At 34.2% G+C, this 25,521-nt stretch overlaps 3 protein-coding genes across 6 annotated transcripts; all 3 read right to left on the bottom strand.

Annotated features, from left to right (window-relative positions):
- Positions 1-1,420: 1,420 nt before the first annotated feature.
- On the bottom strand, positions 1,421-12,274 carry LOC123712822 (protein smoothened). Of its 3 annotated transcripts, none has more exons than XM_045666103.1 (11): positions 12,186-12,274; positions 7,860-8,505; positions 6,868-7,081; positions 6,016-6,136; positions 5,488-5,566; positions 4,509-4,733; positions 3,782-3,983; positions 3,260-3,430; positions 2,827-3,030; positions 2,352-2,475; positions 1,421-2,014 (listed from the first exon to the last, which is right to left on the bottom strand). In XM_045666103.1, the coding sequence occupies exons 2-11, from the start codon at positions 8,503-8,505 to the stop codon at positions 1,751-1,753; spliced, it is 2,250 nt and encodes a 749-aa protein (XP_045522059.1). In that variant the 5' UTR covers positions 12,186-12,274; the 3' UTR covers positions 1,421-1,750. The 3 variants fall into 3 exon arrangements, with proteins under 3 accessions (XP_045522059.1, XP_045522060.1, XP_045522061.1); XM_045666104.1 differs by lacking the exon at positions 12,186-12,274 and adding an exon at positions 9,135-9,240; XM_045666105.1 differs by lacking the exons at positions 7,860-8,505; positions 12,186-12,274 and adding an exon at positions 7,253-7,642.
- Positions 9,373-12,325, bottom strand: LOC123712821 (pre-mRNA 3' end processing protein WDR33). Its single transcript, XM_045666102.1, has 2 exons — positions 12,186-12,325; positions 9,373-12,109 (listed from the first exon to the last, which is right to left on the bottom strand). The coding sequence occupies exon 2, from the start codon at positions 12,089-12,091 to the stop codon at positions 9,521-9,523; it is 2,571 nt and encodes an 856-aa protein (XP_045522058.1). The 5' UTR covers positions 12,092-12,109; positions 12,186-12,325; the 3' UTR covers positions 9,373-9,520.
- An 823-nt stretch (positions 12,326-13,148) lies between these two features.
- On the bottom strand, positions 13,149-21,948 carry LOC123713039 (cytochrome P450 4C1-like). Of its 2 annotated transcripts, XM_045666520.1 has the most exons (10): positions 21,758-21,948; positions 20,661-20,753; positions 19,612-19,722; positions 18,644-18,829; positions 17,324-17,520; positions 16,728-16,782; positions 15,575-15,752; positions 14,368-14,519; positions 13,777-13,959; positions 13,149-13,320 (listed from the first exon to the last, which is right to left on the bottom strand). In XM_045666520.1, exons 1-10 carry the CDS (start codon positions 21,912-21,914, stop codon positions 13,169-13,171), a joined length of 1,464 nt encoding a protein of 487 aa, XP_045522476.1. In that variant the 5' UTR covers positions 21,915-21,948; the 3' UTR covers positions 13,149-13,168. The 2 variants fall into 2 exon arrangements, with proteins under 2 accessions (XP_045522476.1, XP_045522477.1); XM_045666521.1 differs by lacking the exons at positions 20,661-20,753; positions 21,758-21,948 and adding an exon at positions 19,815-20,006.
- Positions 21,949-25,521: the final 3,573 nt, after the last annotated feature.

Below are 25,521 nucleotides of genomic sequence, written 5' to 3'. Positions count from 1 at the left end.
TTACGAATCCACAAATGACACTTCAAAAATATTAATACAATTTAAAAATCAGTCACTACAAAATATAGCCTATATGGCACGGGATTTGATAATTCATATGTCTATAAAGTTTTACAATTGGCACAACTGTGGATTATTAATCAAATATATATAAACTTATATTATTATAAAATATATAACTTATAATTATATAATATATAACTTATAATTATATAATATATAACTTATAATTATATAATTATAAGTTATAATATGAGGTGGAATTAATCACATCGACTTTCTATAGTTGCCATAAGTTAAAAATTATGATTTTGATTAAGGTAATAAAATAAGTTATTAATCCGACATCTCAGGAACACATTTGAACATTACTGATGACACAAACCTCAATTACAATAATATCAACGATTCAATTACTTTTCTAGTATTTTATCCAAATATTTGAAAGTCGCTGAGGTAAATTTATGCTTCCATTTTTAGTTTCAAATATGCCAAGGACAAAATTATTTTAGTTCAATATACTTTTTTGACCAAGGACGAAAGTAAAAATGTGTTAAGGACACATATTTTACTATATCCTAACTTTAACCTCCTGATTCATTATATATAGTCTAACTAAATTTTAATAAGATTAGAATTAGTACCAGTGAGATTTTAAAACAATTAAACAAGACCAATCTATTTTTAATTCTATATAAAAATAAATGCATAAAAAGAGTATGTCATGATTATTGTCGAGATTCAATATCAGTCTTTGATAAATGGTAAAATATCAATTCGCTGGTTATCTCCTTAATTACAATATACAATGCTTATAAAAATATTCTATTTGTGCTAAATCACTGAGAGAGGTAAAGTCGAATTGTTATTTGTACTTTATTCTTATAATCTAAAAATCTGAATTCACATTCTTTGATATTAAAAAACTACAAAAATACTTTTAACTTTTAAGATTCGATATTTTTCAATGTTTGTATGTGTGTGTAATTAAAATATATTTTATTCAGTACCTAGAAGTAATTTCGGTATGTTAAAATTGTTTTCCACAGACTTTAGTAGAGTAAGAGTGGACTTTTGCAAACAATAGCCCTCGTATATTTACGAATAAGTCTCGTCTTTGAATCTTGCCCTAACGACTAACTTAAGTAGTTTATATTTTCCACAACAATATTTTCAAATTCATATAACAAAGTCTCAAAACTGCTTAGTTTAACGTAAATATTAAGGTTATCATTAACTAATTGCAATGATTTTTTATTACTTCCTATATTAACTTTGACTTTGACTGCGCACGCGCATTTAGAATTCTGAAAATGCTTATTAATATATAAAAAAATATGAATCATACATTAAATATGACATCTTAATGATACATTCTGATAAAAATGCAATTTGGAATTACTAATTATTTACGTAAACACTACCACAACACACACACATAACACCTAAAATACAGCCTTTTTTATTATTTCCATAATATTTTGTTATTTATCTTTTTTTGAATATTAATATTATTTTGTGTTTCTGTGTGTGTTTCGTTAGTAATCCATGTTATGTCTGTCTGTGACAGCCCCAGTGTTTATTAAATGCTTTATAGATCAAAACTTAAAGCCACTCTCGGTACGGCTTCATCAAAATTGACTGTTTACATATATACATTAAAAAGTATTGGGACACGTATCGAAATATTTTAACCGGACGATAGCCTCAACCGCTCCGTTTAGAAATGCAAGTTAATATAACTTTCGGATCAATCGAAACTGAACTTTACCTCCTCCCTAGAGGGATCGTTATTGGCCATCGCCTGAAGCCAATATCGACTTATCTGGCTCTCGATAGATGGCGTGCTTTCCTTTCTCGGCGTTCGGCTTTTCCGCTTAGTCTTCGTATGTTTGGTCCTGCGCCTACCCACTTTGGTCTTCATTTCGGCGATTTTGACTGACAGCTGACTGTCGAGGGAGTTACGCCTGGATTCCACGGAGACATGACGAAGGCTAATGCTGATTTGGGAGTCCTGAAATATAGTAATAAAATTTGTTATTGCAATATTATATGTTTTCCATATGTTTAACCAAAATAAATTTCCTTAAATTATGATAGTTATCGTACTTTTGCTTTATAAATCTTTTTTTACGTGAGTGTGCTAGGCTTCACGGCATATCAGACTGAAATAGAAATGGAACCCAGGACTTCCAGGTTATAGGAGTTTTAGTATATTATATGTTTTTTTGTAGAACGTAGATAATCAGTTTCCTATATCTTTCATACCCCAATTATTCGAAGAACATGTAGGTTAAACATAATAAAAATATTATACTAAATTATTATATAAAAATAAAAAAAATATTAACTTGTGAATTCCGTCGATCCGGCGTGGAGCTGAGCGAGTGATGCGCGTGCGTCGGCAAAACTAACGCATCCCGTCTGCGCACAAAACGCGGCAGATTAGCTGCCCACGATGACGACAGCTCACCACTGAAATAAAATTAATTAAGAGACAAATAAATAATTATCAAAAATTTGACGAAAGCGTGATTTTAATGCAAACTTCTGTCAAGTTTTCACTGATCATATTTAGGCTTCACTGATCTTTGTCATATTCATCACATTAAGACATTTTATTCTGAGCTGTGATAATGTGAGGAAAGTGGCCTAGGACCCGAAAGTCTAACCTAACCTAACCTAACTACAAAAAAAGATCATAAAACAGATACAGATATCTAAGGCCTGGACCTAATAGGCTGCAACGCCAGGTTAGTCTGTCAAAATTTGTCAATTAACTACTCTAGCCCTGATAGGCCAATAGAGAAAAAATTGTTAAGATACCTTTCATGTTTTGCATCATCCGGGCAGTCTATGGGCGATGTATGATCCAGGCAAAGTCCCACAGGATCCTGTCGAGAGCCTCCCAAGGAGATGGAAAGCCTTCCGCGTGTCATGAACTCGTTCCTGCGTTTGTACGCACGCGCTATCAGCTCGTGTTTGTGCGCGCGACGCGTCATTTCCGCTTCTACGGAACAACCGCATTTTCTGAAAGTTGATAACTAGATTGAACATTGTGGCTGATATTTGTCTTTTTTACGAGAAAATGTGTATCTAATAAAAGTTAATTTTCATCATTAAACTGTTTTACAAACTCAGTACATCTGATATAATTGCTAGTGTGTATTATATTATAATTCAGGTTGATTATGTATACATACTATTTGAATATTATTTATTTTCAAATTATAGAAATCTGTGGTGATATAATACTCACTTGGCCATATACCGTCGCCAGGCAGCCGCTGCAGCCGGAGTCCACGTCCACGAAGCCATCAGAGCGCCAGCAGCGAAACAACACAAGAGACGCAGCTGAAGAACTGATACCGACGGTCGAGCCCCGTTCGAACACTCTTTTTCTGGTTCTTTTAGGGCTTCAAGGCGGCAGCTATTCAACAAAATCGTTACACATTCAAAAACCATTTTAAAATAGTCGGGTTTAAATCCGTAAATTGGGTCAAAGTGACGGGTAACACTTCATTTTTAGGAATATTATTTCCAAAGGAAATAACAATTTTTTATATATTAAAATAATAGCTGAAAATTATCCAAAAGCTCCAATTAAGAATACACCATTTAAACGGATTGAAGCTATGTATTATTATTATAAACTTATAATTATTTACATAATTTTAAATTGAAATTTTTCCGACGTTTCGCGTGCTTTACAGCGTGCGTGTTCACGGTGAAGTTTATAATGTGTAAAAGCTATGTTAACAAAAGACAATACTAAGCTCACATAATATTCCTTTTGAAAGCCTCCTTCCACGACTCAGCATTCCTAAACTCGTAGACGTGACAAGCGAAGGTGACGCATATGAATACGGCCACCAAAGTAGCGGTCAGGGAACAACGGGTTATGGTCTGACGAATCTTGTTCGCGGCCCGAGGCGATATAACGTCTCGGCTCGACACACGCACTGCTACTAGGGAAACTACACCTGAAATTAAATAAGACACGCTTTTGAGTCTGTTAAAAATTATGTCATACGATCTTTTAAAAATAAGCTTGAAGTACAAACCTTGGTCTTAAGTTTCTGTATCAATTTCATCATCATTTTAAAAAATCAAAATGTTGGTATTTTTATAATTAATAAATCTGAATATAACACTATCTTTGCAAATGATTTATTATTATTACGCGCTAAACTCTAAGACGGCTGGACCTAATCAAGTTTTTATTTATGCTTTAACGCGAGGATTTTATGGAGAAAAAAAATTAAATGAACAGTATTAAGAATTTTATTCCAAAAAAGCGAAGTCATATTTTGGTATATAACTACTAAAAAGATAGTCTAAGTAAAAGTCGAAACGAGGTTCGCTCATACAAAATGAAATATTGAAAGGTAAATTGAAATGATTTGAATTTTGCAAATTTAATTAGTCGTTTATTACACATGAGTGTTCAAAAAATGCTATATTCTGGTTGGATAACATCTATTAAAGATATTTTAGATATAACTCACCCCTCAAAAGGAAATATCCTCCCAATATGAGAACCACAAACAGAGGTGCCAACAGCAAACCACCTCGCATGGCATGATTAACATAACCCACGAAGCACACTCCAGTGATGCTACTGCCGTCGACTTCACCAATGGCCATCGTTGCGATTGTGAGTATAAGTGGTAAAGACCAGGCCACTAAGTGAAAATAGGCGGCTTTTTTGTCTATTCGATCTTGGATTTTTCCTAAAAAATAAATAATTACAATGGTCAATAACATGACACAAAAGTACGGCATTACTTATCTTATCTTAAAAACTAATTTCTTATACCATCGTTTTAAAGAAACTCATCTGTCTCTTTTCAGCACAGCATAAACACAATTTGTCAGAAAGAGACGAATTTTTGTCAGAAAAAGATTTTTTAAGAGAACTTATAAAACTGACCATAATTTGAAGTCTAAATGAATGCCAGCCTTCCTCTCTTATAAAGTCCGAAATGTTGATTTCAAGCAAAGCTTGGGAAGTTCGTGCCTTGTGACGGAAAAAATAAAATGGCGCAAAATCCAAAGTTAAAAAAAAAAATTTTTTGCCCGTGGCGCAGGTCTTTCGACCATATCGGCTAGTCTTTCGGTTTTCAAAAGAATATACGTGTTCCAAATTCAAAAAATTTTAAAAAGTTAAAAATAAGAATATATAATAGCTTTAAGCTTGACCATTCAACATTAAGGCATAGTAGAGAACAAGGCTATTTTGTTTTTAATTGGATACGAAATTATCTGTAACTAGTTTAGGTATATAAGATTATTTATATTATTAAACATTATAAGTGGTTAAAGTCACTTTAAGCAAGTGCAAAGGCGTCTTTTATGTAAGCTAGCAACGCTATTATTAGTTGGTAAGTAAGATTTTAGTAAATTATTAAACTAATTATTTATTTTATTGCTGTTAAGGACTGACAAGGAAACTGCTTAAATTAGCATTATTTAATGATTAATTACCTAACGCCCGGAAGCTCATGTGCCACGCGTATGTAAATATCACGAACCAAACACACGCCGCCATCATAAAATAGTACACCTGAAATAAACAATAAATTTTAAATATTTTTTTTATACTAATAAATAAAATCATTTTCAGTAATCATTTAAATTATCTTTTGTTACATTTTTTATAGCATCTCTCTTTCTAGCAAGTCATGTTTAGGCTATATTAAAAAAATAGAGAGAGCATTGCTTTTGTTAAAATAATATAGCTTTTGATAAAGTATTCAAGATGAAAAAATTCTCATTGTTGTTAATATAGCCATAAAGCATTATATTTGTTAAAATAATTATGGATCTGTGGCAGAAATATGTTGGTTATGTAGTCTGTCCATCTTTAGTCTGTGCATTAGAACTTGAGTCTAGTGACTTTTGTAACTAATCAAGGAATCTACCATTTGAGATCTATAATTTATAACAAGATAATCAGACAATCTCTCAGTCTGAATTTGTTTTGAGACAAGTACATTGTTTTTATTAACTCACCAGTACAAAAACTACCACGCAAGATAGATTTTCCTCAGCTGAAGGCTCGCCCTGACGAATCGTTCCATCTTTCGAGCAGACTATATCATCCCTGGATCCCACACCAAATTGTACTAGCCAACTAGAAGTAGAAATAAAGTGTATTAGAGACGTAGGTCCTTATATGACAGCTGCTGTTTTCCTAGCTGTTTGAAATAAATATAAATGTTTGTTATAAATATATAGATGCAAGTATCTATCTCTGGAGCCAGAGAGAATCAATTACAGAACAGTGTTCTGTGTTAGTACTACGCTTTTATCCCTGATGTTATAAAGGAAAACAGTCAGTAAACCAGGACACCTAAAACGCTATATAAATAATGGATCCGTGGATCAATAATATGGATAAATAATGGATTGGCGTGACCAAGGGATTCATCACGCGCGAACGGCTGGACGAATTTCGCCAATTCTTTTTTTAATTTATTTGTTATTATCAGAAGAAGGTTTTTATGAGAGAAAAAGTTAAGAAGATAGAAATTTTAAGAATATTTAACCCCTATATTAAGTAATGATGACTTTTTTTACGCATTAATCTTGAAAATCCCTGTTTTTCACATTGCCAGTTATATGTCGCCTGTTCCCATGTCGGAATACCAACAAAACTATTTATATACGCACCAGAAAAACAAACAACGAATGATATACATTTAGAATTTTTAGTTACTTATACCAATTCGAAATCAATATTCATAGTTAAGACAGGACGTCAGTCGGGTCCGCTAGTATATTATATTCTAGTCCGCTAGTTCATTGATATAAAAATATATCAATGAACAAAACAAATACATATTTTAATTATAATACACATACCCCATCGACGCAACGGCGAAGCAAACATTGATGTAAAATATCACTAATGCAGGGTATTTATTGGCACTGCGCCAGTCTATTAGAAAAGTGGCTACAGTGAGAAGGTTTAGGGCAAGACACGCAGAGGCCCCCCAAGCCACCAGCCTGTGGATTTGTTGGTGTTCATCTTCTGTATACAGAGGATCCCTGCATGGAAGACCACAGCCGGAGATACCTAACCAAATAAAAAGGTAGAGTTAATATAACAACACTATAAGACTAACAATAATATGTGTCAACTTGATATGATCTTGCTAAACACGGCAGCGAGCATTGCACTCCAAACTTCGATTTATGAAAGTAATGTAATGTAATAATTTATGTATATAGCGGCTAGCAGACTTACCTGATGTTAAGTGATGGTGACCACCAACCATGGACACTCATCCCGCCAGAAAGACTTTAAGCTACGCTCTTTTCTTGAAGGACCCTAACACAAACTAGAATGGGTTCGGAAATACTTTCGTTCCACAATGCTGGTTCCAAAAATTGCCGAAAACGGTCAGTTGTGGAGCATTATATCCCTTACAGAAGTATTTCAATAAATACTATTGATCTTATCTGTGTACCAACGACAGCCGTCATAGGTACATACACACTAGAACCTGTCGTCGCTTTGACAATGGTAGGATCATTGCACACATGATGATCTATAAAGAGTGATTGTTTAATTACGAAACTCATTTTATACTGATGTTGCGCTTGCGCAATTATTTTATATATTCGCACGTACCTTAGCCAGGCTAGGTTCTATATAACAGTAGAAAACGTTATAACGAATACTATTATTATTAAGACCGCATGAAAGACAAAGTCCCTAAAAAAAAAACTCGATTGGTACAGACATGATGTTGACAAAATAATCGGCCTAAATGTAATGACGTCTATATTACGATATGTTTAGGTACATTTTGTAAAAATGTAAAGTACAGAAAGGTTCAAAATGAGTTTACCTTCATAAAAATGCACATTTTTATCAGTATGAATGAGGGGCGGCAGGCATTTTCCTGTCGTATTGAACTTCATCTCCCGTGCGGCATTATCACATTTTGGCGGGAACAGTGTAGCATTACATTTAAGAAACGACGGAAAGTACGAGGTATTGTACAAAATAGCACACGGCTCCATTGTAATCTTGCACATTTCATATGAGGGCAGATACACCATATCATGGCCGTTGATTCTTTCACAGTTCGGCATTAGCGTAGCACACAACAGAGGCTGTATGACCGCCCAACATTTTGGAACATTTATAAGCTCACGATACAGCTCCAGTTGGTTCTGTATTTTATATTGTGTATCGTAGAATGTTAGACGAACACTCGTTTTGTTATACGGTAACTTGACTCCAAGACAAGTGGTTCTATTAAGTGCTTCGCATCGGGATTTGCGCACACAACTGTCGAGTTTAATCTCTCTTTCTGGGAACCACTGTGTGGCTTTCTCTGGCTTGATTAGTCTGAAGTTGGGCGTGCCTTCTATCGGCTCAAGTCGTATAGTAGAATTTTCGTTTTCAGTCAAACCATTCTTTTCTCCTCCACTGTCGTATTGGCTTGCTGAGCACACAGTGATAAACGCAAGCCATTTTACCGCCTCCATCTGTAACAATGGAACCGTTGTTAAGGTAACTATAGCCAACTGTGGGTAATAAAAATTCAATATAAAATGAAAACTACATTTTATTTCTCAATCTCTCTTTATTTAGGTAGAGGGCGATAAATGAAACCCCTTTAAATTCTATCAATTTATTACTACATTTATAATATGTTGCTTATTTAATATATATACGACAAAATTTTGATTTAAGAGCATATGGGTTGGGAACATTTGTCAGTACGTAATATTTTTAATATGAAGAAATTGTTGACCGTAACGAAATTGATTAAAGTGAATTATCTGCCAAATCATCGTGAAGAATAAAATGTTTTAGTTCAAATATAGTCTGAAAAACATGTTTACAGTTTACAAAAAAATTCATTTGTATGATATAGCGCTGTAGATTTTTTTTTTAATTAAAAATTTTGTACATACATACACCAAAATTACACAAAGCGACGTACCAATGATATGAAGGTACTGACTTTATTGGGTAAAGAGAGGAACAGGATACTCTTGATTTATTTTTTATTAATCTTTATTTTTCTAAAACCTCTTTGTAAATCTAAAGGTATCAGGTATATTTTTTTTAATATCTTTATTGACATAATCAAAAAATTCCAGGTTCTTACTATAAATGTGATGAAATTTCTTCCACTCAAGTCTTCGTCCTGAATCCCTGACGATGGTGTCGCCAATCTTCTCTTCGCTGCTTTTTTTGTGATAGTTTACCTGATATTAAAAAAAGACACATTGAAAATCACATCAACAGTTGAAAGAATACAAATAAAGAGAATTCAACTCACCATTAAACAAATACTGAGGCCTGAGGGTAAAACTAAAGAATACTTTTTTTACATAATATTTATTATGTCTTAGCGTATTGAAAACAAAATAGAAGCCGTCAAAATTATATACAACATTAATTCATTTCAGATTCATTCGCCGCAAAATTGCTCTTACACTTACACTGGAGTTAATAATCTGAAGGCTGAAGGTGACTTAGAATTAATATATACTAGTTGGGTTGTTTGTTGCCCCTCCGAAAGGATCGGTTCACAGAGCCACCACGACGACCCCAGTTTGGACCACGAGGCGAACCCCTACCGCGAATGCCGCGACCGCTGAAGCCGTTGACACCTCGTCCTCTGCCTCTGTCCTGTCCCCTTCCTCTATCCATACCTCGCCCTCTGCCTTGACCTCTATCCTGACCTCTTCCTCTGTCTATACCCCTACCTCTATAACCTCCCCACCTTTGGTTCTGTCTATAATCCTCATTATCCCCTTCTTCATTGTAATTGTCCTCTTCATATTCCTGGTCATAACTTTCGTCTTCATTATACTCATTCTCCTGATTATACTGATCATATTGACCTTTAATGTAACCATTGTCTTGGTAAGGGGTTCGGGGTGGCATATTGTTCATTGACATATTACCCATGGGTGGCATATTTCCCATTGGTGGCATATTTCCTCTGGGTGGCATGTTACCCATTGGAGGCATTCCACCCATATGAGGAGGTCGCATATGCATTGGACTCATATGCATGGGTGGTCCCATAGGTGGCCTCATACCCATATTTATTGGTGGTCCCATCATCGGGGGCATATTGTTCATAGGTATCATCTTACCCATATCTGGGCCATTATCAAATTTCTTAAATTTATCCTGATTCGTCTGGCTGCTGGTGTCCATTTCATTATCATAATACTGCTCCTCCTCATAATCCTCTTTTTCCTTAGTTTCACCCTCTGTTTCATCAGTCTCAGGGTCATTACTTGGATACTCAAATGGTGTAAAGTTGTCGTCATCTGCATCATCCTCTAGATGGGGCATCATATCTTGCAGTTCTTCAATTTCTCCTGTAGCTATGTACCTTTTTAATGCAATTGGACCCTCTGAGATAGCTTTTTCAAGTTTGGAACCTGGTTCAACTGGTATTAGTTTTCCATATACAAAAATAGCAGAAGGTTGTATCTGTTGTAAAGGCACAGCCCCTGGCACAGATTCTACTAACACTTGAGTCAAAGCTTCAGAAGATGAATCATCCATTGATGGTCCATGGTTCCATTGAGCCTGGAAGTTTCTTGGTATGGGTTTACTGTATGGGACTTTTTTAATTTTCTTTTCAAACTCCATTGGTATATGAGTGGTATCCAAGTCTAAACCAGGAATAATTTTGTCAGTGTCAGTTGAAAATATTTCCACTGTATCTTCAGGTCCCATTCCAGGTATAGTACCAGGTTCTTCTATTTCACTTTCATCTTGCACTCCTGGTGGTAAAGTATTTAAGTTATATTTATCTCTCATCTGATCACCTGGACGATTTCGAGTCCAAAACTTTGATGTGTGGTCATTTGAGCCTGAACACAATATGTGACCTAAAGGATGCCAAGCCATTGTCCACACAATTGATTCATGTGCACCTTCTATACATCCAACTTCTTTATCAGTGCCAACATTCCAAAACAAAATAGCTCCATCAGATCCACCAGAACAAAATAATCCTTCATGTGTTGGGTGCCAAACCACACTGGATGCTTCTTTTTTGTGACCTCTAAATATTTGTAATTCAGTGCCTAGTTTTCTTATATCAAATAATTTAAGTAAATGATCTCTTGAAGCCGTTATAAGCCAATTCCCATTTTCATTCCATTTTAAGTCCATAACTGTTGATTTATGTGCATGTAGAGTACAGAGAGCTGTTCCAGACTTAGGATCCCAGAGTTTTATAGGTTGTTGATTATCCTTGCTTCCAGATACAATAAGAGCTTTAGTTGGGTGCCATTGTACACATTTCACATCAGCACCATGGCCTCGCAAAATTCTTTCTTCTTGACATCTATAAAAGTCAAATATTCGTAATGTACCATCATCAGAACATGTTACTATTTTTGAATCACTTGGGCTAAAACTTATTCCTCGCACAGCTTCTTTGTGTGCCTGATACATTTTAACATTGTTCATATTGCTTTGCCAATACTTAATGAAGCCAGAATGGTCTCCAGTTACCATCCAGCCTTCTCCATGTGACCATACCATAGACCTTACGGGAGAGTCATGGGCTTGTAATATAGTTTCGAAGTTAAATGTCAATCCATTCCATAATGTAAATTCTCCAGATGATGCCCCTGTTATTAACCTCCGGCCTTCGGGTGTCCATGCAACAGCAAAAATGGGACATCTCATTTTGTTGGTTGCTGTTTTAACAAATCGAGTGGTAACTGCATTAATAGGGTTGTCAGGGTAAGATGGAGGGGGAAGTAAGTCAGGAGTATACATAGCATCGGGCTGCAACACATGCCTATCTCTCCAGTCTCGCTGCCAAACACGACATTCCAGAGCCTTAATAATAGAAGAGTTATAATCTACAGTTTTACGCATGACAGATTTACGTAAACGTTTACCGTCGAAATCATCTTGTGTCATATTGAGTGGACCTTGAGGTGGAAAACGCATCTGATACGTGTTGAAAGGCCTAAAGTTAGGGCGTATATTGTTACGACCCGGCGGACCCATTGGAGGCCCCATATTTCCCATGCCAGGGGGTGGCATGGACATATTCGGTGGCGGGTTTCCGAAATCCATGATTATAACTTCAGATACCTAGTTAGAGAAATTACCTGATTATATTTATTTTTTAGGATAGTCATAACAACTTAGCCCAGTCACCAAGTCTTACCTTGTATCATGAAACAACGCGGAACATTATACACAACTCCTGGCACCACACAACACTTTCAAAGTTTATTATGTTACATAAAATATAGTGTTATTTATAAGTTTAAAAACAAAATTCACAATATAACCTAAATAAATTAAGAAAAACGGAATGCTACCGATCTCCAAACGTCCAACAAATTAAAGCAGCCATGTTATGTTTTGAGTGTTGTCATATGAAAATTATAAATATGTATGTATTTTATAATCCTACTCTACTACTCTGTGGTTGCTTAAAATCATAGATCACGTTTCTTATATTGTTTTTCAAAATTCCTGGGGAAGGATTAAACTTTGGGACCGCAGTATAATAGCAATGACGGTATATTTCTTTTTTATATAATGGCAACAGTTTTAACTTTATGCCAGTTTCAAGTAAAAAATGATTGTATATTGTCCTTTATTTTTTAATCCCAACCTAATGAATAAAAGCAGATTTGTAGATTGCAAATTCAGTTAAGAACGACGTGTTCAAACATCATTATGATTTAGATTATAAACGCGTGATTACTTTATGGTGGTATGCTGAGACTAATGTCGTTTCAACAAACTAACGACTACACGATGTATCTTTAATTATACTTAAGTATCAATACATATTTATTGTTTGTTATTCAGACATCCTATACATATATTAAATCAAATCTTCGATGAGTGATTTTGGTTCTCTCTTAAGATAAAAGCGTACCAATTCCTAAAAAGGCATTCCGGCATCGCACTTGGGAGCCTTCGCATTTAATTTAGGTATAGTTATATAATTGTTTTTAAATATATATTATTTAGTTACGTATATAATGTTTTGATACCATAAAATAAACAATAATTATTTATAGATATGTTTTCAGCAATCATTTGGAAGACGACCTCTTGTCGTGTTAAAGACGCAAATAAAAGACAATCTAAATTAAATATATAATGTATTCAATAAAATATTTAGTTACGATATTAAATTCTTTTTTCAATAGTTATGAGATGGCCTGAAACTGGTATTAAAAGTATTTCAATTTTTAATCTGTTGCATATGTTTGAAGATACTTTGTAAGATCTAAGGACATTCGCCAAAATACTCTTCATTCCCAACATTCCAAAATGCCTACCTGCGAACAATATAGGAAAAATAAACTCAAGAAATATATGCAAATTACAAACAATTTATTGCAGGTTGTCCTTTTAAGACCATTGTTTATTGTTTCAGACAATGCTGTGTGAGATTCATTTTGAACAATACGAGCTTTAAAGGCGATACAGAATGGTTTGCTTTATACATGAACTACTTTTAAAGTGTGTATAATCTACAAGAAAAAATATTTTTGTAAATTCAAAACATAAGCCGTTGACGTAGTACTCAGTAATAAAAAAGTAGGTAAGGATAAAATAATCTTAATTATTCTTGATTTTCCGTGGCGTAGACAAATTTAATAGTCACTGGTTCTATTACGATTACTATTTGATAGAGGATATATCTCAGTACTCATCACAGAGTGTCTTTATTATGCTTCTAGTCCGAAGAATTAAATACATTTTGTACGAGTGAAAAATATAAATTGATATACCTATACAATTTCTGGCCCCATAACTAAACGGGATAAAGGAACATGGATGTCTATTCACGCTATTCTCTGGTAAAAATCTATCTGGATTGAAATCCTCTGCGTCTGGTCCCCAAATTTTCTTCGATCTGTGCAATATGAAAGGCAGTATTGCACAACCAACGCCAGCGGGTACTGTACACGTTGCTGAAAGAAAATAATCGTTCAAGTCATATAACTTGCAGGTTCTATGTTTTTAAATTTCATAATTTAAATTTTTAAACAAAATTTTTAATTTATCAATTGAGCTAAATCTATCTAAGTCACAACATCTGGCTAGACAGCTAGTATAATAAAATTGATTACTTGCATTATTTGTATGTTGGACATTATATGGACGTTCCATAGTGATAAAAATAATGCAATGCATGCATTAGGGACTTAGACAAGGCACTTTTTCCATACATCCTTGTTTGGTGTTAGTGGGTCCAGAATAACAGACGTAATTTTGTCTAGCTAGTTGTCACTCAAAAAAATTTTTTAGCCCTCTTATGGTCTGTACTCTGTCATAAAGCGTCATTTTTATCTAACTAATATACTGAACAGAAAACATACAAAGTTTAAGTTCCTTTTGCGTCTCCCTTCCAATGATTGGCACGACTGTGTACAATCGCATCGTTTCTTTAATCACTCGCTCAAGATATTCCATTTTATTTAAGTCCTCTTTCGTTGGAGACCGCATTGAATCGCCAAAAATGCTTTGTAGTCTGAAATACAAGAAGAAAATATTTGGTAAAATAAATATACGTGAAAGTGATGAAAATTAAGTATTATATATAGAAAATCAGGGCCTATGACTTTTATGCGTATATTAAGTTAAGTAAAATAATCTACCTCCCGAGCCTTTAAATAAATCCACATCTTATTTTAAGAGATAAATCTACCCTATTCAGAACCTACGTACATATACAATAGAAATTCATAATAATAATTTTCAATTATCGTCTACATTCCATAATTTTATTCACAACTAGCGAACCCAACAGACGTTGTCCTGTCCAACCTATTATTATTGATTTCGAGTTGGTATAATTAACTAAAAATGCTTTATGATATAGAAAATTCTTTTTCGTGTAGTCAAATAGTTTTGTTGGTATTCCGACAGGAACAGGCGACATATAACTGGCCATGTGAAAACAGGGATTTTCAAGATTAATGCCACAAACAATTAGCGCCTGTAATTATTTTATATGTATTTTATCAATATAATAACTCCGATGGAAGCATTTGTTTTCAACGATATTCATTTGATGATGATATTAATTTATCCCTAATGGTAAAGAGGACTTTAGTCCATACAGCCCGGTTTTGTTCAAATTTTTCTTACATCCTTTTTGACGATATTTGCAGCACGCATTGTTCAATCTTTGACATAAGTCAAACGCTATAAGGTTACATGAATAAAGTTTAATTTGTAAAAGCGCTAAGTACTGAAAAAAAAAATTGCAATCGTAACAAAAGTCATCATTAATTAATATGGTGGTTAAGTATTCTTTATATTTTCTTAATTTTTTCTTACATAAGAACCTACCAAACCAACCAAAAAAAAGAATTAGCGGAATCGATTCAGCCGTTCACGCGTAATGCCATGACCAAGGGAAATAGGGATTCATTTTTATATATATAGGTAACGGACTGCATATTCTATTTACGTTAAAATTTTGTAACAAGTAACTTGGCTAGACTTTGTGTGGATATTCGTGCGTGTACTTTAGCTATAGCCTAAAAACGACTGTGCATTTATTAGCAACTTTATACTCACTCCTCAAACACAGTATCCTGTTCTCTTTTATGGCTACCCAAAATGAGCAGGACGTAAGAAATAACGTGTGCTGTAGTGTCATTGCCAGCTATTGTTATAGAATCGATATGCTCTCGAAGTTCTGCGTCCGTAAAGTTGGCGTTTCTCTCCAATAACAACTCGAGCAGGTCCTTACGGCCTATAAGTAATGTCAATTATATCATTGGTACGGCTTACAGCCTTGAGTAATCTTGCGATTCTAACCTACATATGTAAAAGTGATGTGCGAGATCAATATTTCGCTTTCTATCAACGAAAAATACTTCCACAGAACTGTCAAAAATGTCAGTAGAGTAGCATAAGAGGTAAAGCGAGTCCCCCAGCCATCATGAATATCATGAGGCCACAACCGTAGTAGTTGACGCCCGGGCCCGGCGGGAGACGTAGAAACCCACCAGAAATTGATTAAGCAAAAAAAGTTAGTATTGTCTTTGGTTAAAATAGCTTTTACACATTAAGAAAAACACTTTTTGAACGGATTAAAGCTATGTATTATTTTTTTAAACTTATAGTTATTTACATAATTCTAAATTTTAAATTTTTTCCGACGTTTCGCGTACTTTTCAGTGCGTGGTCACGGTGACTGAAGTTTTAAAAAATAATACATAACTTTAATCCGTTCAAAAAGTGTTTTACTTAAAAAAAGTTAGGTTAAATCTCCCCTTTTTAGTAAAGAGGAGTTTGACACTACCATGCTGTTTTTTTTACAACCTCTACAACTCGTTAATTTGTAAACTTATTATGTCAATAGTTCTAAGAAAAATGAATTATACTTTACGGACTTGCCGACGATGTGAGTCATAATTAGTAATAAATCTTAGTAGTCGAATAAAATACGCCTAAATTAAAATCCTCAATTAGTCGAAAATATAACTTGCATTTTCTGGTGTTTTCAAGTTAATAAAAAATACAGAGGTAATGTATATGTCGTAGCCAACTAGCTTAATAAGCCGTTCAATTAGCAGCCTAGCCTTTTAACTAAAGCCTTTTGATCAAACAGCTAGGCAAATGACATTGATCGATGACGTTTTATTACTGGTCTAGCCTGTTGACTGTTAAACTTTCTGCAACTTTCCAACGCTGGCTGTGACATATATATTCTATAAAACTATACCTTTAGTAGTATCCCTTCCATTTTTGTTAAACGATGCCCTCTTTTCTGTAACGACCTGTAAATATACATTTTTAATCAATATATATTCAAAGAATACTTTATAACAATGTTATAGAAGTAACAGTTGTGTTGCATTCAATTGTTCTAATCAAATCCTATAAATCAGCGCCTTTGGATTAAAATAATTGTTTCGGGTCGGGCCTAATCTCCTTAGAAGATCCTTCCAATAAACGCAGATATGTGTCTGACCCATTGTAGGCATGATTGAATGTTTTGTCAAATACCTAATTCAATAGAGCCCTCAGAAACGCGACGTAGCGTGAAATCTGGCTACCTTACGGTCAAAATTTATCTTGCCGTACTTCGTATTAAGTCGCGCCTGAATTTTAGGATTGGTTCATTTGTTATCTAATATGTTTTAACTTTTGAAGGAAACTTTCTTAAATGTACAGTAAAGTTCGGCCCAGAAGTCCAGCCCAGGAAATTAGCTCAGGACTCTCAACCCTAATGTAGTCTAAGTTATAGATTTGAACCCCGACTGTGCCAATGGCGTTTTAACACTACGGAAGTATTTATTTTAAAAATATTAAATTAACCTCGTCAGTAAATTTGTGCGTATAATCAATATTTTCTTTCTGTATTTTGGAATACGACGTCATATTAAACAGTGGCTCCGGTCGCAGCCATGCTTTGAAAAGCCTCATGCTTATAATGGACATGACGACGTTGCGCGCGCGCAGGTAAGGCGTGTCTGAATTGTTTTGTACATCCATCTTCTTCCCCATTGCTGTTTCTGTAATATTCAACGGGACTATTTATGAAAAATACCACCAACCGCAGAAATAAGCGGGGTTCTCAATTCTACGGTCGTGTATTCGAATCCCGATGGTAAAGTAGTGGACTTTTCTTTGTTTGTTAGAAAACATTATCTGTACGTATGAGTGATGAAACCTAAATGACATGTTTAAGGCCCAGGCGACTGATGAGCTACTCACCTCATTCAAAGAAACAAAATAGAAGAGACCAAGACCCACTGAAGGTTTTAGCACCTCTAAATATTATTTCTAATTACGTTCCAGATTATAGCAGTAGTCACCTATTGGCAGCATGTACCTCTCATCCCTTAAGTCGAAGCTTCGATATCAAAATAGTGGCGAAATTCGTACCGCCCATAGTACTATTACAACACTCAATGAATGTTGCCACATTTCCGGAGACCACCCCCCCCCCCCCTCTACAAGAAATATGAAGGTGCAGAAGAAACAGAATCTACCCCAGGGGGGTACCACACGCGCTCACGGTGGAGAACCCCCTTCGTATACGTGGGGGGGGGGGGGGGAATTATGCGCTTTAAAAAAACAACTATCGGTCTCGGGGCAAACGGAGTAATCCATCAAAGGCACGAACCAATTCGACTTAGGGTCATTCCCAATTCTTAAAAGGCCGGCAACGCACTTACGAGCCTTCTGGCAATGTAAGTGTCCATGGGCGGTGGTATTACTTAACATCAGGTGAGCCTCCTGCCCGTTTGCCTTCTATTGCATAAAAGTAGTAGTAAAAGTTTTACAGATAAGCTGAATTTAATTTATGATTTTATGAATGTAATACAATTAATCCAAAACAAATATTAAGTTCACTACTTTATTACAATTAAATGACGCATAAATATTTGGAACCCAATATATGTATAATCCTTTTTAATTACTGATATTATTCTATATTTTAACATCTAAAATACGCAACAATCCAATTATTATGGATATCTTCGATTCTAAATTATATTCAATAAATACTTTCTATAATTTGAGGAGATACCATATCGGCGGGATGAACCTTAACTTGACTGAAGTTGTTCGAACAACCCCGTCTTTGTTTTAAAAATTAATATTTTTTATCATTGATTTACTGATACTCACCAAATACAATATCCAGCGTACAAGAAGTGACAAATTTAAAAACATCAAACTCGTGTTGTCCAATATTTTCCTGCAAACGTTTGACTAAAAACGTTCCTTGTTCACCAAATATATTAATATAGTCTTCAATTATACGGTTATGAAACACCGTTAATAGTAATTTACGATGCATTCTCCATAATTCAACTGTAATTGTAAAAACAAACTTTAATAGGGCAATGATGACAATAACAAGATTATTTATTTTACAATTTAATTATAATGTAATCTTGTAGATTATGGACTTTTTCCTCAATACATTTATTAAGTCTTATAGTCAGCCTTGTGACTATACGAGTTATATAATATATATTTAGTATTAAATACCTAATTATCTGGAATAAAATCATAAGTAAAATATAATGTTCTCTAATACCTTAGATGCACTAAATAATAATATTATATGCAGGACTTTTCCTGCATCGAGACCTACAATATAATATAGCCTAAATCATTCAATCAATCATCCTCCACAGATCCGTAATCAAAAAAATAATCAGATAGCATTAAGTTGCCAAAATTCTTAGAATTTGTAAATGATTAATAAAACTTTTAACAACAATACAACTATTAATCTATCTCACGAAATAAAATACGTCTATCTAGATATAGCCTAGATATCTGTTTATAGGTTAAATATTTTTGGTTAACGCCAGTTCTATAACCAGAACCAATTAGACTTAGGGTTTTTCAAGAAAAGAACGTACGAATTCTTAAAAGGACCGGACGTTGCTGGGTGCTAAAGGATGCACTCGAGAGCCCTTTGACATTGACAGTGTACATGGGCTGTCACTTAACATCCGGTGAGCCTCCTGACCGTTTTATAAATAATTCTTTTAAGAATGTAAACGCAAAATTCTATGTAATTCGATGTTTCGTGTTTTGATGTTTGTCGAAACGTATTTAAATATAGAACAATAAGGTTATACCTGGAGCGACAAATAATCCATTTCCTAACCAAGCCCGTAGGAATCTATACGACGAGTCTTTCTGAAGACAGTTGTCTAGGATTTTCTGTATGTCTTCAGGGTTAAACGGAACTGTAAGTAATATAAATGTATGTTAACCCAAGTGCCAGTTGGGCACCTAGCAGTTAACATATGTGGAAAGATGTACAATAAATTTTACATACAAACATTTTTTTTATTATTAATTTTCGATCTTAAATTTTATTTTATAACAATACTATAATTGTTTCGTATGCAGTTGTATAGGTCGCTGCCAACTAGCTGAATTAGCCGTTCAATTTACAGCCTAGCCGTTTAACTATCGGCCTGAAAGATGTTCAGCCAGTTCATCAAACCGCTAGGCAAATGATTTTGATCAATGAGGTTTAATTTCTTGCCTAGCCTGTTGACTGTTAATTTAAATTTAGTTCCACTTTGTGCTACTCTCGAACTCGAAACGAAACTCTTCTAACTGTCAATATGGCGTTGGCAAACCACAACTTTGATGATGTTTCCCAAAGTTTCATGAAAAACTATAAGTACAATGGAAGTGTGCAGTGACAATAATAATGTGAAGTTGACTTAAGCAATTTAATTTTAAAAGAAATCTTTTTTATTTCTGCCAAATAAAGACTCTATCATACGAATGGCCCAAGCATTAGCCAGCTAGTTTATTAAATGTTGTAACAAACGCTACGGCTTAATATCTTTCAGGCCGTTAGTTAAATGGCGCCGTTTAGTAAAGAGGCTAGGCTGTTAATTGAACGGCGAATTAAGCTAGTTGGCTGCGACATATACACGTATACACCTTGTCAATACTTCAACTTTATCTGCAGCTGCCACGATTTTGACCATAAACAATTATTTTAATTGTCTTTCGTTTGACAATTGTTTCTTTTTTCATTGATTATAAATATATATTTTCTTCTTAGACAAACGACCAGCGCAGTAAGTTGAGTGTAAAAATATATCATATTCCAAAAACAATATTTGTAAATTGATAATCAACGCGTTAGTCAAAACTTTCATACCTATATAGAGAGAAGGCCCAATCCATACTTTGTTGATGGTACTTGGAGATTTATCAAGTAGAGACCCAAGGTGTTTAATATTATTAAACAACCCTGAAATATATATAGGAATAATTACCAACTGACTCACAGTACATACACAATGAAAATCTCAGATTAAATAAAGTCTACGTTTCATAGACAAAAGAACCACAACGCATAAGCTTATTAATGGTATTTTTAAAGCAAGCCCCTCTTGCAGTATGAAATCATAAATCATTAAAAAAAAACACATACATATTTAAAAAATCTATGAAATTATAACACCGTTGCGAGATTTATTTATATTTGTTACTGTATTAAACATATTTCTTATGTAATTGGATTAATAAGTAACGCTAAAAGGTTTTAGTAAAAAACTGTTACGTTTTGGCATTTGATACACGTGTGATCAATTTCACGCAAAGGACGAAAGAATTTAGATTATTTTTAGAATGAATACAAGATGTACCCATTTTATTTGGGAAGTGGAAATGCATTTGCGAATATCTCCGAAAGTTGCAAAGTATGCGGGGCTCGACTCACACATGAAACGAAAAAAAAAATGAATAAAAATAGCCTTCATTTCGGACCATTTCCTTTTTCATACACACAAACTCCTTCTATACCCTAAACCACTTCGGGTAGTTGCTACAAATAAACGTTAGACATAATTCTACTAGGGCACTCACCACCATTATTAAATTTTCTTAAAAGAAAAATAAAATTTTAAAATCAATATTAAGGTTTTGGATTACTGAAAATAATGCCCATATGTATCTCTTCTAAAATTATTTGTTCTTTTAAATTAAACGTCATTTAGATGATGAATATTTACACGGTTTAAATAGGTATACATATGTTATATTAAAATACAATACCATTTAAAAATAAAGTTAGAATCTAACTAAATGTTAAATATAGATACATAAACATAAAGAAATAAATTAAAATAGGTCAATCGCAGATAAGTTACAGTTTTATTAATTTGTTTTTAAATATACTAAAAGAAATAAGGCATACTAAATGAATTCACGAAAATTTAAAGTGATAACTAAACAAGCTCAGATGTAACTTACTTTCCGGTCCGCCGATAAACCAATGCGTGTGTCCCAAAACAGGAAGACTTCCTACATTCGGTAGCGTCTCGGAAAAGTCATAAATCGCTTTCCGCGACCAACGAAAATAAGCATAATAAATAATAACAATCACGCACACAAATAAAATTATTAACATTTTTTTAAATATGCAGCAAACACGTGTCAAATATCAGAAGAGTACTGGCGTAATGACACTGTGTATCACGTTATTAGCATTTAATCATGTAACGTCTTCTGTCAATAAGTTACATGCTAAAAAGTCGATTATTTGTGTGTACAAACTTCCGAATTTGCCGCCGGATTTCGATTCGAAAGAAACTGGAAGGACAAATCAAAGTCCAGCAAAAATCGTGTTAAATAAAAAGTTATACTTTTTGTTATGAATTTTAATTGTATTATGCTCTATACCTTACATAAGCTTTATATACGAGATATGTTCGTTTAAATCTATCTTGATTCGATCTAGTCTGTAGGGCTGTTGGTAATATTCATATCATATTATTCTTCAGCCACATTGGTCATATCTGAAGGTCGTGTCAGTGGCGCAGCAAAACTTCCTCCGCTCTTTCGTGTCTTCGGCAAGCCTCTGCGCCTGGGTGATGGTAAGACCTGTAAGGGATTTTACTTGATGGGTCAGCCGCGAGGTCTGGTGCCTTCTACTCTGCCAGTTACGAAGAGTTTTTCTAAACACCTTGGATCTTAGCATGTTACAAGTCCAAAAAATCTTAGGACGCGCTGTTAACAAAGTATCGAAAGACGATTTATTAACTGTAACCGTCTGAGTATAGCCAGGTTTGTTTCTTGAGCTGTCCATATGATATCCTGAGAGATCAATCAATTCATGGTAACACTATAACTGCATACATGATATACGTAATAAGTTACATTGTTTAGCTCGGGTTCTTCAAGTCTCGTAATTGCCTTCCTAATTAGTTAAGTTTCTGGTTTCAGTTGGAATTAATAAAACCTAAAATCGAAAAGTGCAAATTGTTATATAAACCTGAGCTACGAACGGAGGCATATCTTAAACTAATCTAAATGCATATTAACTTTTTACTTTTCTTCAAAACGAGCTGTACGCCATCATCATCAAGTACGTACATTAATTAATACCGATTAATACTTTGTTTTTACCATAAATACAACATAGCGATGTGACGAAATGACGATCAAATTCAACATTACGAGAATTTTAACATTGGAATAGTGACTTCAGAGCAAATATTTGTTACAAACTTGTGTGTAATGACTGTTGATTTCAAGAACGAATAAACACAATTCAAATAATCCTTGTGGAAATACTTCTACAGTTTTTACTTTACGATAGAAAAACTAAATATTAGTAACATCATTTTGTTTATGATAATTGATGTTTGAATACCAGTAGAAGAAATTTGGATAATTTTATACAGATACACTGTATATATTATTTATCAATCAATGTTTAATAAACTTAGTAATTGATATGCGTGTGACGCGACTCTTATGATGACTCTTATTATCTGAGGCCGTAGGTCCGATGCCTTTTTATGCACCAATTTGTTTTCTGTGTGCGCATTTAACATTCGCTTGAACGGTGAAAAAAAGTCAAAGATCAAAAATTATCTATTTACATAGGTAATTGTGTACACTTATAAAATAAATATACATTAAATGCTTCTAATTTTACATTTAGTGCCAGGCCATTTCTCAAATCAAGGGCGTAGAACGGAAGACAAGAACTGGCAAAAAACGAAAACATCGTGGGCAAACTGGTTTGCCTTAGACCCTAAAAGTCGACGGCGTGTGTCAAGCTGGAGGCTTACCACTTACTTTTTCTAATAGATTGACAAATGATGGTACAGAGATCTTAAACACAGACTTAAAAAGCTTGCCATTGATTATAGGTATACATTATACAAGAATTTTGATTTTTCATTTGAGATTTCTGTTCCAAATTTAGCGCCGAGGGTTAAGGGTCATTTGAAAAACCCGAAGCATTTTAAGAATACTTACTTAGTTAAAGTCAAATATATATTATTTGTCGTTGTGTATTAAGACGGAGTTTTTTTATGTACAGTTCTGTACAGTGTTCATAGTAAGAATTATATATAATTTTTTATTTTATTTCATTTAAATGCGCTATTGTAAATAGGATTCAGCCTTCCGCGTAGAGACTTGAAAACGGTGGCTTCATTAATCATAAAAAACATAGGTATATAAGACACATAAAACGATTTCAATCATATACCTAATTACTCGAAGTTATATTTTATCCTCGTTCATATTAATATTATATACATATGAAATTGGCGCTTTGTATGGGAGGAACTAAAAGTAGATTTTTAGAATAGAATATTTAATTAATCGAAGTATGTACCATTACTGTCTATGCACTTTTGCCATCTTATAGGTAGGTTCATTCATCACTAAAAAAAACAATTCGGACGGTAATTAATAAAATCTTTGAAGGCGATTTTGACTGTATCAGAGATGAATTTGTTGCAACCTTGCAAGACCTTTTTTGGGTATTTAGAAGCGGCAGTGCCCTAGAGTGATTAGAGTGATAGATTTTCCACCATGGTTTGCAGTTGCTGCCAATACACATCCGCCGTAATCGTCTAGCCAGATTTAGGAAAGTTATAGTGTGACGACGACACCACGACCCCGGCACTAGACCGCCAAACGCTCAGAGGTCAATTTTTCGGAGTCAATTTTCGTTTGGGCCACGATTTGGCTGGTTTATAAAATGGGAGAAATGAATCATGGTTTGGTTTTTGAAAAAAAGCAAATAGCTGTCAAAAGTTGAATTTGGAATTCCAAAGAGGAGATATATGAAGTGGCCAGTACGACAAAACGTCAATTTCATATGTAAAATAAGGACCTAATATAACTTTTTGTCAGCCAAATAAATATATACTATTATATCGATAGAAATGAATCAAAATGGCTCGCGTCAAGAAAGATATCACGGAGTAGAAGAGAGAAGCAAATTAAACACCTAATTTAACTACCACTGTGTTTTATTTTTGCTTGATCATGTACCTGGTGATCACCTTTCTGTAATAAGACTCTCTCTCTCTTTCCGTCTCTTTTTATATCCAAAAGGAGATCTCGTTTGCGTATTGAGTGTCAATTCACCCTAGTACTATTAACAAATTCGTATGAGTAATCATAGAACACTTGTCAACTCGCCCAGCCTGCGCGCACGAGCAAATACTTGAAATATTATGTACCTAAACATTTATTTATTTCCACTTCGTTACATTTATAGAAAAACAAAGACATAAAAATGGATGCAACGAACGGCCTTGTCGCTCACAAACGATCTCATCCAGGCAACGCTAGAAAGGGGAAAAACTAAAAAAAGAAATACGCCTATATAAAAATGTGTCGGGTAGTTGTGCCATTCACAGCGAACCAAAGAAATATGGAAGCAATCATTGCTTGATATCACGCTAAATGTCCCTGTTAATAGCACAGAAAAAAAACATTTTTTTTTTACCAGAACACATTTGTTTATGGTATGTTGTTTATGGTAAGTATTTTAGAAGCGTATTTATGACCCCTTTTAGCTACACCCCAATTTAGGGTAATCAATGTTGAGACATAGCGTGAACTTTGGCCTCCGTATGCATGATAAAGCCTTATATTTAATAAGTGTAACCGTGAACTATAATCTAATATAATATCCTAAGCTTTATAGTACGTATATAGTATTTGTACAGATCTTAAGAGACACTCATTAAAAGAATGTAAATGTG

The sequence above is a fragment of the Pieris brassicae genome, chromosome 8, assembly GCF_905147105.1.
Source record: "Pieris brassicae chromosome 8, ilPieBrab1.1, whole genome shotgun sequence".
Classification (NCBI taxonomy): domain Eukaryota; kingdom Metazoa; phylum Arthropoda; class Insecta; order Lepidoptera; family Pieridae; genus Pieris; species Pieris brassicae.
This window is presented reverse-complemented; position numbering and strand designations above follow the sequence as displayed.

Coding starts and splice junctions, on each gene's coding strand:
- LOC123712822 (XM_045666103.1), bottom strand. CDS start 8,505: ATGGAGGCGGTAAAATGGCTTGCGTTTATCACTGTGTGCTCAGCAAGC. Junction 5,567..6,015: donor GCGTGGTAGTTTTTGTACTG/GTGAGTTAATAA, acceptor TGTTTATTTCAG/GTGTACTATTTTATGATGGC. Junction 2,476..2,826: donor GATGATGCAAAACATGAAAG/GTATCTTAACAA, acceptor ATTTTATTTCAG/TGGTGAGCTGTCGTCATCGT.
- LOC123712821 (XM_045666102.1), bottom strand. CDS start 12,091: ATGGATTTCGGAAACCCGCCACCGAATATGTCCATGCCACCCCCTGGC.
- LOC123713039 (XM_045666520.1), bottom strand. CDS start 21,914: ATGTTAATAATTTTATTTGTGTGCGTGATTGTTATTATTTATTATGCT. Junction 16,783..17,323: donor CGCACAAATTTACTGACGAG/GTTAATTTAATA, acceptor GTATATTTACAG/GTCGTTACAGAAAAGAGGGC. Junction 15,753..16,727: donor TGGAAGGGATACTACTAAAG/GTATAGTTTTAT, acceptor CATTACTTATAG/GCCGTAAGGACCTGCTCGAG.